Source organism: Babylonia areolata, chromosome 21, assembly GCF_041734735.1.
Source record: "Babylonia areolata isolate BAREFJ2019XMU chromosome 21, ASM4173473v1, whole genome shotgun sequence".
NCBI lineage: Eukaryota > Metazoa > Mollusca > Gastropoda > Neogastropoda > Buccinidae > Babylonia > Babylonia areolata.
This window is the reverse complement of record NC_134896.1, coordinates 6212431-6226789: the sequence shown is the minus strand read 5'-3', so window position 1 is coordinate 6226789 and position 14359 is coordinate 6212431. Positions and strand designations below refer to the sequence as shown.

The window sequence follows — 14359 nt, the reverse complement described above, 5'->3', positions numbered from 1 at the left end:
GGGGACTGACGTGACAGTAAATGCCCGCAAGAAGGGTGACTATTACAGAGCATGGCAGACTGGAACTGGATATCTTCTCCAAGAACTCGGACACTGCATTATCAACCTATTTTGAGTCAATCCAAAGGAAAGATACAGACTCTTTGTCAAGTTCCACTGATGAATGTGCCCAAATATATATATATATATGTGTGTGTGTGTGTGTGTGTGTGTGTGTGTGTGTGTATCAGTATATATATATATATATATATATATATATATATATATATATATATACATATATACATATATTGATATATATCTCTCTGTGTGTGAGTGTGTGGTGTGTGTGTGTGTGTGTGTGTGTGTGTGTGTGTTTAATAGTTTGTTGTTGTTGTTTTTTAATTATTGTATTTATTCATCTACTAATTATCATCATTACTAGTAGTGGTAGTAGTATTTACTTTTTATTACTAATCTTTTTGCATCTTAACTATTGCCAAAGACATCTAGATTGATATGACTTCACAATGTTGACAGCTGTTCTGTGGAAACGAACCTGCATCACATGACCGAAACCGAAACCGGAAGTTAAAACCAATCATGGCGTCAGACGAAGAAAGATTTGGCAACACACAGAATGAGGCAGCTTCAGAATCACTTGACTTTCAAGCTGACCCGGGAACTGTGCCACAAGCAGTGGGGACACACTCAAGGAACCTGAATGATCTGTATGAGAAGTTTGAAGATTTGGCAGGTCGGGTCACCTTGCTGCAGTCTACCAACACGTTGCTTGCACAAAATGTGACACAGTTGAACGACACCAACAGGAGGCTATCATCAGAGCAAAGCGCTCTGCAAAGCGAAATCACTACTCTGAAAGACCAGAACATAAAACTGACCGCTGACCAGGCTGCCCTGCAGAGAGAGATGGCAGCCCTGAGAGATAAAAACGTCATTGTTCACCAGGACCTGGCTGGGCTGACAGCAGAAAAGGACAAAGTGAGTGCAGACCTGGCCAAGCTTCACAATGACGTGGTCTCCATGAAGACAGATGTTTCCATGCAGCAGACGGACATCATCCAACTGAAGGCTGATCATGGTGCTGTTGATTCCAAGCTCACCACTGTCCAGACAGACATCACAGCTTTACAAGCATGCGATGCAGGCATTATGGGTGTCAACCAGCTGAAGACCGACTGCGGTGAGCTCAAATCAGACATGGCCAAGGTCCAGAGGAGCATTTCTGATCAGCAAACTGACATGACTGCATCCAAAAACCAGGTTGTCTCCCTGGAGCTGAAGATGCAGTCAGTCCAGGATTCACTGCAAGACAACACGAAGGCACTGACTGCTCTGGAATCCCGACTTGGTGAGTGACACTCTGTCTGTCAGTCTGTGTCTGTGTCCACCAGTCTGTCTGTTGGTGTGTCTGTCTGTCTGTATATCTGTCCAAGAGTGGTCCATATTATCCAAAGATGATATTGATTAACGACTCACAGAAGTGTTGATGTTGATGCTGCCCTGTGGCACTGCGTGGTGGAAGTTTGTCAAGTGAGGGTTGACCAGTGTGGGCGGTCAGCAGCTGCATCTTCCAGTTCCTGTGACTATGTTGCACCGCTGGAGGTTGGTGTTGACGGTGTCTTTCTACTGATAATGTGGTCGGACCCAGCTTCTATTCCCAGTGGCAAGCTGCCCATATAGAAGTGTTGAGGACATGTGGTACTACTTCATCCTGATGACATGTCCCACCCACCAGAGCTGCGCTTTGATGAGCATTGTTTCAGTGACATTGCTGAAGTCTGACAGTGGTAAAGAGGTGGGCAAGACAAAAGCAAAGGATGAAGAGGAAGAAGTTGGAAGGTGCTCGGCTTCCCTCTAGTTGTGATGTGGATTGCACTGATAACTGATGCCATGGTTGTGATGAGCTGAAATCTGTGTCTTGCTGGTTCATCTCCTGGTGATGTCCACCCCAGTATCCACCCTGTATGTGTGTGTGCATGTGACAGTGGAGTGATGGCCTAGAGGTAACACGTCCGCCTAGGAAGCAAGAGAATCTGAACGCACTGGTTCGAATCATGGCTCAGTCACCAATATTTTCCTCCCCTCCACTAGACTTCTCAGTCCAGTGTGTGTGTGTGTGTGTGTGTGTGTCTGTCTGTATGTGACTCTGCAGGTATGTGTGTGTGTATCACTGTATGTGTGTGAATCTCTGTGTGTGTGTGTGTGTGTGCGTGTGACTTTGCAGGTATGTGTGTGTGAGTGTCTGTGTCTGTGTGTCTGTGTGTCTTTGCAGGTATGTGTGTGTGAGTGTCTGTGTGTGTGTGTGATCAAGTTGTGTGTGTGTGTGTGTGCGTGTGTGTGTGTGTGTGTGTGTGTGACAGTGTGTATGTATGTGAGAGATAGATTGTCTTCTTCCCCTGTGTATGTACACAGCACATTAGCTAAAGGAATAATTTGTGCTGATCAATGCAATGTTGAAAAGACCTTTCATCATAGCCACCCTTAGAAATACATAACATTTCTTTAAAATCATCTGTCACGTCCTGAATATTTTTCTTCCAGCAACAGCCAGCACGCAGGTAGCATTCCATGCACGCCTGTCAACAGCGTTAACCACCACCCGGTTCCAGACCCTGATCTGTGATAATGTCGTCAGCAGTGTTGGGGGTGGCTACAACCCCAGCACAGGGCAGTTCACCGCTCCACTGGCTGGTGTGTACTGCTTCATGGGCACCACAGGTCCGAATAATGATGACACAGAGAGCAAAGCCAGACTTGAGATAGTGTTAGACAGTGAAGTTAGATGTTACGTGTTTTCCGAGGGCTCTGGCTGGTCATCAGGGCACACTGTGGTGAGGATGAAGGCTGGCCAGAAGGTGTGGCTGACGAATCACGACAGCAGAAAACACACCTTCTGTGGCGGGTGGTGGACTACTTTCACTGGATTTCTGCTGCAGGCAGATGTCTAAAGGTCTGAAGCATCTCTTTTCCAGGACTGGTTGTTTTTGACTCACTTGTGTAAACAAAATGAGTCTATGTTTTAACCCGGTGTTCGGTTGTCTGTGTGTGTGTGTGTCTGTGTGTCCGTGTGTCCGTGGTAAACTTTAACATTGACATTTTCTCTGCAACTACTTTGTCAGTTGACACCAAATTTGGCATAAAAATAGGAAAAATTCAGTTCTTTCCAGTCATCTTGTTTAAAACAATATTGCGCCTCTGGGATGGGCACAAAAAAATATAGAATGAAGCCTAATTATATGCAAACTGCATTTACTGTTATATATATATTTTTTGTATTCTCTAAACTTGGCACTTTGATCTGATATTCTGACCCAACAGCTAGAGCAGTCATTATTATCATTTTTTGTTCAAACAGGAACTTCTTTTGCTAAGCATGGAAGTTTTATTTATTTTGCAAACGTTTTGGTGCAGATAGTAAAAAAGGGAAATTACTCTGTAATGCTGGGGGAGTTAATTTGCTTTAAACTGATCTTTCTCATCTTAAACATTACATTTTGAAATTATACTGAATACATAAAAAGCTTGGATTTCTTTTTAAAGTGTATCACAAGTGAGTCTTGAAGGCCTTGCCTCTCTTGTTTTTTTCTGTATCTGTCGTTACTTTTTGTTTGAAGCTTATGATCCTTGACACTGAAAGGGTGTCTGATGTTATAACATTTTTGTTATTTTTTCATGACCAGTATGACTGATTCCTTGTTCTGTTTTTATCGTTAAAAGACTCTTTGTTTGTTTAGAATTTCAACATATCTGTGCTGTTTCTGGAAATGTTTAACATATGTCTGGGCTAATTCAGGTATTGTTTTCCTGATCCTTACTAGAATCGTTCTCTTGTTTATTGCAACATGGCGTCTGGCTTAGGACTACTTCAAGTACTTACAGACTTATTTACTTTGAAACATGTCATTATATCAGGGTACTACCCTTGCCTTTGCCATAAGAAACCTACTGTTTTGCCTTTGTTGTCAAAGTGTTTGGCCTTTGTTACATATATACATCAAGAAATAAAGTGTTTTGAGGTATCAAGAAAGCCAGCATTTTGCCTTTGTTACATTTTTCTAGAAGTACAGTGTTTTGCCTTTGATATATATATATAAAGCCAGTGTTTTTCCATTCTTATATATTTTTATATATTGATTGATTGATTGATATGGATACTTATATAGTGTTTATCCTCGGTCGGAGACCAAGCTCTAAGCACTTTACAAACACAGGGTCATTTGCACAACAGGCTGCCTACCTGGGTAGAGCCAGCTGACGGCTGCCACTGGGCGCTCATCATTCGTTTCCTGTGTCATTCACTCAGATTTCAGGCACACACACATACACACTCAGACAGACATGTAACGTTTTACGTGTATGACCGTTTTGTTTATTTACCCTGCCTTGTAGGCAACCATACTCCATTTTCGGGGGTGTGCATGCTGGGTATGTTCTTGTTTCCATAACCCACCGAACACCGACATGGATGTGCTTTGTATGGTTTTGGATCCTTGCGTATTTGATTTTTCTTTATTTGTTGATACTCACATCTTCATAATGATAAGTTGTGTGACAGTGGCTGGTGCACCAGTGTTACCAGTGTGTCATGTATGTGTGGAGGGAATTGTTGTAGGGAGTAGGTGCTTTCACTGGGCGTGTTTGTGAGAGTACCGGTAGGTGGGTTTCCTATTTACTTGTTATTCAGTGTATTATATTTATTATTCATTTATTTATGTAAGCTTATCTATTATTTATTCCCCGTTTTTGGGTTTTTTTGGGGGGGGGGGGGGGGGGGGGGTTTGGGGGGGGTTTTTCTCAAGGCCTGACTAAGCGCGTTGGGTTACGCTGCTGGTCAGGCATCTGCTTGGCAGATGTGGTGTAGCGTATATGGTTTTGTCCGAACGCAGTGACGCCTCCTTGAGCTACTGAAACTGAAACTGAAAACTCAGTGTGCTATATGACATGCTTTCTAAAGTGGTCTATATTCATGTTATTTGTGTGTGATGCAGCTGCTTTAATGCTTAATTGCCTGCATAAATGTTTCAAGTGATTATGCTGTTCACATACTCGGCTTTGTTTACACTTCACTGTCAGTGACATTTTTTTTACCTGGTCAACATGAACTTTATTATTCAAGTTATTGTGTTGCATATTTTGATAAATTTATATGTGCTAAAACTGACTGTCCTGTACAGTATATGCTTCATGTTACATGTACTTGAAACAAAAGACAACTTTCAGTGAATTTACAGTTAGTTGTATTTTATCTTATCAAGTGCCATTTCCATTTTAAACACAAATTTTATGAAAAAGGGGTTCCTTTTTTCTTTTCAATTTTTATTCAATAAAATTATGATTTTATTATGGTGCTTTATTCAAATTTTACTATTGTTCCATTTTGAACACAAATGTTTTTTAAAAGGGATTACTTTTATTTTTTATTCAGGTCATTGTTGGAGGGTGGATGTTCTGACTGGGTGTGTATGTAAGGGGGTGAGTTATTATTCTTGTTATTTCATTTATTTATTCATTTTTCAGTTAATGAATTATAGGTTCTTTTATGTTGTCTACATTAATTTTATTCCTAAAACTATTGTAATGCATAACTATATTCATATTTATGTACTCAAGCCAAAAGACAAATTCATGTTCATAATTTACAGACAATAGACTTGTATCTTACCTAAGTTTAGAGTTCTTCCTCTAGGGATTTTATTACTTTTTGTTCAGCAAAATCAGTGACACCGTTGGTAAGGACACAGAAGGAAGTTACAGCCTTTCAGTCTCATATGTATCATTATTTGTATTGTTCCTTTTTTTTTTTTTTTGTCACAACAGATTTCTGTGTGTGAAATTTGGGCTGCTGTCCCCAGGGAGAGCGTTTCGCTACACTGGGAGCGCCACCTTTTTTTCTTTTCTTTTTTTTCTTTTTTTTGTATTTTTTGCTGCATGCAGTTTTTTGTTGTTTTTCCTATCAAAATGGATATTCCTGCATAATTTTGCCAGGGACAATCCTTTTGTTGCTGTGGGTTCTTTCACATGCACTAAGTGCATGCTGCACACGGGACCTCAGTTTATCGTCTCATACCAAATGACTGGCATCCAGACCACCACTCAAGGTCTAGTGGAGGGGGTGAAAATATTGGCGACTGTGCTGTGATTTGAACCAGCACACTCAGATTCACATTGACCTCATTTCACCTAGGTTCAGCAGCCAAGGGTTTAAACTGGGTGCAACAGTTGATCAGGTTCCTAGAATCTTACCTTGTGAAATGGGATGAATTTCAAGTTTGATTAAATGAAAGATTAGTAAGAAATGGGGTGGATTTCAAGAATGATGATTAAATTTTTAAAATCAAAAAGTAGTAAAACTGAGAATCAGAATTTCAGGGTGCAATGATGGTGAATGGGAAGAGAATGCATGACTCCTTTTGTGGTGTTATCTCCCCTTGTACACGTGTGTGGAGTGGGGTGAAGTTTGGTGGAGGTGGACTGTGCATGCATCACAGAGTATACAGAACCTGGTTATAAAGTGTGAGCGTGCATGTATGTGGGTGTGTTTTTGTGTTGTTCTGGATGTAAAAAAAGCCGTTGTGTTTATTCCACCGCTCTTCTGAAATAAATACTCCTTTCACATGAGTGTGTGTGTGTGCGTGTGTGTGTGTGTGTATGCCCCCACACCCATCCCCCTTCAACAAGCATGCATGCAAAATGTTTTTGCCTATCATTAATGTACTGGTGTTCTTGGTACTGAGATTTTATCAATCAAAACAGGTACTGTCATAACTAACTTTTCACAGTCACATGCAGACACACACACACACATTCACTTTCCTGCACTGATCATCTGCACCCTGCATCCAGATTCTCAACAATACTTTATTGTAACAAAATACTCTCATGTGTGCTAAACACTGGTCACACTTTAACTCATTCAGACCCGCATCCGAGCATTGCTCTCGCGTCAAAATTCATCTCATAACAACGGTTTTCATGTTCCTACTGTTTATGCATTAACAGTAAGAAAAGGGAATTCACTTATACAATTTTCTGGGTGTGTCTACATGTAATCTGGAGAAAAAAAGTATACTTTCTGCAATTTTTTCCCCACATCAACTCCCCAGGGTTTAATGGGTTAATTATATGTTTCATACACACATCCACAGACACTGAACTTCTAAACACAAAGTCATGTTCACAACATAGCTGTCACTGGGATATACACTCCCATATGATTCTATTCTGCATCTGTGGGCCCTGAACCCAACATGTATGACAAGCATGCTAAGTTTCCAGTTTAACTCTCTCCATACGAACGGCGAAAGAGACGACGTTAACAGCGTTTCACCCCAATTACCATCTTCAAAATATTGCAAGAGGAAGGCTCTTATAATGAAGAGGTGAATGTTGACAAAGAATACCACAATTCTTACGACGGAAGCTAAAGGTTGGGTCATTCAGACACCCACTGGACATCCGAGGGGTCTGTGTAGAGGAGAAGAGAGGACTGGCCGTACTGAGTGAGTTAAGGAAGTGTCAGAGCATGCAGACAAAATCATATACACTAATCAGCAGATGCCTTACTCCCCAAACTCTGAAAATGATTAGATTACAAGATCTTTCAATTTCATATATATTCATATTGTTCTATAAATGACAGTCTGCAAATGAGTTGACCTGTGAGACCACAAAACTCCACCCTTACCCTACCCTCTCCCACCACACACACTCCAGGCTTCCTCTGTTAAGTTCCAACTAACTCGTTTTGCGAGTTGCTGATTATGTCACCGGAATAACTATATACAGGCCGATATTGTGGTTAATTTGATTAAGCAATCACATCACACCCTGTCAGTTTGTCAACTGCACTGAAAGCTAAACTGTCCAAAAATCTGCACAAAAGTGGTGCACACTACACGACACACTGACATGCACTTGCATTCTTACCCATACACATGACATATACACACAAATGAAAGAGTGGGGGGAGAGAGAGAGAGAGAACAAATTAAGTCTATCAATGTCTTTGCTCTACTTGAACTTTTAAAATATAGGGTAGAAATTGTTCAGAATATCAATATACTAAACTTTTTTTTTTTCAAAAGAGGAGCCAAAATATTGATGACAACAACAAAAACTTTTTTTTAAACCTGGCTCATTCTCTTGCAGCTTGGAGCTGGGGCAGCCAGTGTCAGATACAGAGAGCATTCATCTCCCAAGAAATGAACAACATCCACAAATGAATACCAGCATCTGTCAAACCAAGAAATTAAATATCAACATTGCCCAACAATTACATGGGGTGAATCCGTATAGTTTACAGAATGGAGACAGAACTGACTTTTAACATTCACAGGTTGGACCCACAAGAGCTGCTTAGATGCCACACTTCACAGAAGAAAAACCTGATTCTGCACAAGCACAACAAACTGAGCACTGAAAATATAATGGAAAGTACAGAAACAAATGAAAAGCACACACACCGAAAATTGTTCTCTAAGTGATTTATAAGCATTAATTATTTGCATTTTATCTGATGTAAAAATTTGTATTAAGTTTGACTCTGAGAAGTCCACATCATAATGGAAAGTACAGAAACAAATGAAAAGCACACACACCGAAAATTGTTCTCTAAGTGATTTATAAGCATTAATTATTTGCATTAAACACCGAAAATTGTTCTCTAAGTGATTTATAAGCATTAATTATTTGCATTTTATCTGATGTAAAAATTTGTATTAAGTTTGACTCTGAGAAGTCAACATCATAATGGAAAGTACAGAAACAAATGAAAAGCACACACGCCGAAAATTGTTCTCTAAGTGATTTATAAGCATTAATTATTTGCATTTTATCTAATGTAAAAATCTGTGGTAAGTTTGACTCTGAGAAGTCCACATCCCTGCCTCTGTTGATTAGTATCAGTTTTCTTCATCACTTCATTCTGTGAAAACTTTGCAACATGTTTTTTGGGTGTTATTTTTAGTTGTTTTATTTTCCCAGTCCATGACCATGTGATCAGCAGAAAAAGTGCAGCAGCATCAGGAGCAGGACCAGGGCTGACACTCTGCAGGGACCACTCTGGCCTAGGAGGAAGGTGGCAGAATGGTTAACCCTTTGAGCCCTGAGTTCCTGAGCAATTTTAACCCTTCTGCCTGAGCTCCTGAGCCAAAATTTGCAAATAATTGGTATTTAATGTGTCACAGCAGATATGAAAAGAGTGCCCTGACCACCGCTTTACCGGTGGTAGAGAAAAAAGACATAATCCCTAGCCACCAGTTGAGCGGTGCGTAAACACTTGTGTCGTGTTTTGCTATTGATTGACTTATATTGAAATCGCTCAACCGGTGGCTAGGCATTATGTCATTTTTCTCTACCACCGGTAAAGCGGTGGTCAGGGCTCAAAGGGTTAAGACACTCAGCTGCCAATATAGTGAGTCCATGAGGGTGTGGGTTCCACTCCCCCTCTCGCCTCTTTCTCCCAAGTTTGACTGGAAAATCAAACTAAATGTCCAGTCTTTCGGGTGAGACGATAAACGAAGGTCCTGTGTGCAGCACGCATTTGGCACACTGAAAAAGAACCCATGGCAACAAGGGTTGTCGTCTGGCAAAATTATGTACAAGAAATCCACTCTGATAGGTACACAAATATATAAATATGTGCTCAAGGCCTAAGTGCTTTGGGTTATGCTGCTGGTCAGGCATCTGCCTAGCAGATGTGGTGTAGCGTATGTGAATTTGTCTGAACACAGTGACGCTCCTTGAGAAACTGAAACTGAAATAATTTGGCCATTGTCGCAACAGACTTGGGAGAGGGCTTGTTTTAAAAAAACAAAACAAAAAAACAACCCAACCTGTTACCATTAGTGATGGAAAACAGCTGTTCTCTTGGCCTGAAATTTCATTGAGAAAAAGAAATAAAACAAAACTAACCCCCACCCCCTTTTTTGTTTTTTTAAACTACCAAATATGATATGAGTTTCAGTTCTGGTATCAGAAGGTGTCAAAGTGTGTGGACTGATTCTTATATGTTTATAAGGTACACCACTTTTGCTGCTGAAAAAAGGGGGGAAAAATGCTTCATCTTTGCATACACCATATGTGCTGATCAGACCTTGTGAGTCTACCCCAGATTTGTAGCATAAAACATTAACAGGAAATGAAATAAAATAACTAGACAAAAACAAAACAAAAAAACAATACATAATATGAAGCTGGACTCTGCTCATTGTCATTATTCGAGTTAGCCTCAAACATTTTCTTAGAATGACCGCAAAATAAGTCAATAAATTGTTTTAGTCTAAAACTATGGGGTTGAAAGTCGATAATTGTCAATTAACTATTTCTGGCCCTCATTGTTAGTGTTCAACTATAACACAGCTTATTTTCTCTTAGAACAACCTGCTTATATTTTCCTGTTTTAACTTGCATTAGCTTTGTGACAGATGTTCAGAGTACGAAAAGATGAAAATGATTTATTATGGCTGCCCAAAACAAGAGTGGTTCACTCTTAATATATATACATAGCCACTAGTCACACAGCATGTGCTGACAACAAGCAACACATGGTTCAACTGGAACTTACCAAGCTAAGTCAATTACTGCCCTTCTTCCCCAGAAAAATTCACATTGCAAAAAATCAAAATGGGTCCCTATCCCAGAATCTGACAGGCTTGCATTATCTGTTTCATCACTCACTGCTGTGAAGTTTTTGAAAATTGACAGGGAAATTCTTGCAGCTCAAAAATTGCTGTGCTAGCATCTTTCAGAATCAAAACACTGCCACCAATTTTCTGTGCCAGCATCTTTCAAAATCAAAACACTGCCACCAATTTTCTGTGCTAGCATCTTTCAGAATCAAACCACTCCCACCAATTTTCTGTACTAGCATCTTTCAGAATCAAAACACTGCCACCAATCTTCTGTGCTAACATCGTTCAAAACCAAAACACTTCCACCAATCTTCTCCAAACCCACACACTGACAAAGTCTGATACCAAGTAAAAAGGCTACGAAGAATATTTATAAGTCAGCACAGAGACTTCTCGTACAGCTCAAACTTAAAGTCAACACCATTCTCCTTCAACACCTCCTCAGGCATCGTGTCAGGGTTAGGCAGTTTCTTGAACCTATCATCGACATCAGGGATGAAAGTATCACACTTGAAATTCTCAATGACACGTGTCAGGTACAAGAGGCAGGGTATTTTGTCTGATGTCATGGCCTCCTCGTACACAGAGCTTCCCCCTATCACAAACAGGGACTCCACCTTGGAGGCGAGGGGTCCTGTGGTGAGGAGGGTGATGGCGTCGTTCAGGCTGCGAGCCAGGTGAGCACCTTCAGGGGCTTCCGGCAGCTCTCGGCTCAGCACCACATTGACACGGCCAGGCAGCGGGCGGAACTTCTCTGGGATGGAGAACCAGGTCTTCCGGCCCATGATGACTGCATTCTGCAACAGTATCATTCATTTATTTCCTGTTCTTTACAGATACTTAAATAAAGCGCCTATTTACCTACTCAAGAGTGGATGACAAAGGCCAAATGGTTGCAACTTATGTCATACTTAATGTCTGCATTGCAATATACACAAAACATTCTGTGCATATAGCTCCAGGAATTTAGGCTGCTAAAATCGGATATTACCTAGTCCCCCAACTAGATCTGCCACGACTGGTACGAGCAGCACTACTGTTACAACATGAACACACACACTGATGATGGACAGAAACTGTAGGGCTGACTTATTTTACTCGTAGTTAATACAGTATCAGTAGCATCTGTAGTACTCGTTATCCTACTTTAGAAACAACAGCAGCATACCTCATAATCATCATCGAAATATTAATCTATGAATAATCTAAACATTAACTAACATTAACTATAATTATTTTCAAACAACTGAACAAGTAGGGGTCATGACCTGCTTCTCGGTATCTTGTGTCGTTGATGTGATCTTCTTGAAGAAGGCAAGGTCTTGTTTGATTCTCCACGGGATACGGCCCTCTATTCCGATACCGCCGTTGTTGCATGCCGCCACAACTAATTTCAACTTTGGCGTTGCCATATTACTCTTCAAAGCTCTGCAATGTGATGGAGCCAAGCTTGGTCTGATAGCCCGCCAAAAACTGCCAAGGGAGTTTATGTTTGACGCAAAATTTTACCCACATCCCTCTCTCCCCCTCCTTCTCCACAATTATTCTTTTCTTTATGTCTCTAGGACCCGTTATTAAACAAACATATGTCCATTGCGTTTCTTTCTTTCTGGAATAATACAGCATATTCTTGCATTTGCTAAAATGACCGACGTCAATTTTTTTCGCCCAATGTAAACATATTTTATCACTGAGAAGTCAGGAAATTGCCAGTGCGTTCTCTCCCTTTGACCGAAACCTATGAGCCATGACCAGCATGTCATACAGCCAATCGCTGTGATGAATTTAAGAGATCACCAACTGAGTCGTTCTATTTTTAGCGCTCTGGCACAGTCGCCTATTTTTGAGAAAATTCCGCAAACATGAAAGAAACTCTGTCTGACTTGCTCCACAAACATAATATCATAATATACCAGCACCGCTGTTTGAGCTGAAAGACAGACGTCGAAACGAAACGTAAACAAAGTGAGTGCAACGACTGTGGAGATTTCTTTTTTTCTTTCTTTTTTTTTTTTTGTTTTTTTGTTTTTTTCGTGTCAAACTTCGAAGTGAACTTCAGGCTTACAGTAGAGTTGGGCTGCTTTCTCGACAGGAGAGTGATAATTATATCCAGTGACAGAACGAATCCGACAAAACTTTTGTCTGCTTTGTGCAGTGACACGTACTTTCTTGGGTATCAAGTTCTGAAAGATTCCCCGGCCGACACTGAGAAATGCCGCCAGCAAAGGTCCAGCTATCGGCATTAACTTTGCCGGCATGACTGACTGCTGTGGGGGGGTGTTCCGCCGAGGGAAGGTGGAGATCATCGCCAACGACCAGAGCAGAGAACCACCCCCAGCTACACACAACTAGGCCGCTTTCACAGACCGTCTGGCCGACGCCTGGTGGGAGGGCGCTGCCAAGACCTCAGTGACCACTAATCAGTGAACCCTCAGAACACCGTCCGTCAGTGTGAGGCCAACTAAGCGGCTCATTGGTGGCAGGTTCACCGACAGCAGTGTGCAGAGCGACATGAAACACCCGCGGCCCTGCACCGTGGTGGACAGAGACGGCAACTGAAACCCAAGCTGCAGGTGGGGTATCTTCTTCTTCTTCGTTCGTGGGCTGCGGCAACTCCCACGTTCACTCGTATGTACATGAGTGGGCCTTTACGTGTATGGCCGTTTTTATCCCGCCATACTCTGACTCAAGTCGGGGGTGTCCATGCTGGGTATGTTCTTGTTTCCATAACCCACCGAACGCTGACACTAGTGGATTACACCGGGATCTTTAACGTGCGTATTTGATCTCCTGCTTGCGTATGCACAGGAAGGGGCACAAGCAGGTCTCGGCACATATGTTGATCTGGAAGATCGGAAAAATATCCACCCTTTACCCACCAGGCGCAGTTACTGAGATTCGAACCCGGGACCCTCAGATTGAAAGTCCAACGCTTTAGCCACTCGCTTATTGCGCCCGTCGCAGGTGAAGTATAAAGGAGAACAGAGGACCCTGACACCGCCGGGAAGAGGTCAGCTCATGGTCCTGGGCAAGATGGAGACCTGGATCAGGAAAGTGACTGACACCGTGCCCGCTTACCTCAACGACTCCCAGAGACAGGCCACCAGAGACGCCAGAGCTATCGCCAGGCTGAACGTGTTGAGAATCAACGAACCCACCGCTGCTGCCTTGCCTTATTAGAGCAGGATAAAAACGTCAAGGACGACAAAAACGTTCTAATCTTCGATCTCGGAAGCGGTACCTCTGATGTGTCCATTCTGTCGATGATTTCCGAGAGGTCACTGTTCGAGGTCAAGTTCACAGCAGGAGACACACACCAGGGCAGCGAAGACCTTGGCAGCTGTCTGGTGCAACACTTTTGTCAGGAGTTAACCAACGGAACTATAAACTGAAAGGACATTAGCAAGAACGCCAGAGCTCTACGACGCCCACGCACATCATGTGAACGTGCCAAACGCACTCTGTCCATCAGTGCTGAAGCCAATGTAGAAATCACTGTGCGAGGGCATAGACCTACACCTCGGGCGCAACACCAGGGCCAGGTTTGAGGACTGATCTGCCATGTCAGTGTGCAGACCTGTTCCGCAGCACGTGACTCTGCAGCCCGTGGAGCAGGCCTTGAGGTACGCCAAGATGGACAAGCGTCAGATCCACGAGGTGGTGCTGGTGGGAGGGTCCACGCGGATTCCTTGCATCCAGAAGTTGCTGCATGAATTCATGGGCGG

At 42.1% G+C, this 14359-nt stretch overlaps 2 protein-coding genes and 1 pseudogene across 3 annotated transcripts; 2 read left to right on the top strand and 1 right to left on the bottom strand.

The window, feature by feature from the left end:
* Positions 1 to 569: 569 nt before the first annotated feature.
* On the top strand, positions 570 to 6612 carry LOC143296193 (uncharacterized). Of its 2 annotated transcripts, XM_076608004.1 has the most exons (3): positions 570 to 1351; positions 2545 to 2694; positions 5429 to 6612. In XM_076608004.1, the coding sequence occupies exons 1-3, from the start codon at positions 583 to 585 to the stop codon at positions 5650 to 5652; spliced, it is 1143 nt and encodes a 380-aa protein (XP_076464119.1). In that variant the 5' UTR covers positions 570 to 582; the 3' UTR covers positions 5653 to 6612. The 2 variants fall into 2 exon arrangements, with proteins under 2 accessions (XP_076464119.1, XP_076464118.1); XM_076608003.1 differs by lacking the exon at positions 5429 to 6612 and having other exon boundaries at positions 2545 to 4747.
* A 2762-nt stretch (positions 6613 to 9374) lies between these two features.
* Positions 9375 to 12093, bottom strand: LOC143295887 (dihydrofolate reductase-like). Its single transcript, XM_076607561.1, has 2 exons — positions 11903 to 12093; positions 9375 to 11431 (listed from the first exon to the last, which is right to left on the bottom strand). The coding sequence occupies exons 1-2, from the start codon at positions 12044 to 12046 to the stop codon at positions 11012 to 11014; spliced, it is 564 nt and encodes a 187-aa protein (XP_076463676.1). The 5' UTR covers positions 12047 to 12093; the 3' UTR covers positions 9375 to 11011.
* A 185-nt stretch (positions 12094 to 12278) lies between these two features.
* Positions 12279 to 14359, top strand: part of LOC143296239 (heat shock 70 kDa protein-like) — a 2883-nt pseudogene continuing 802 nt past the window's right edge.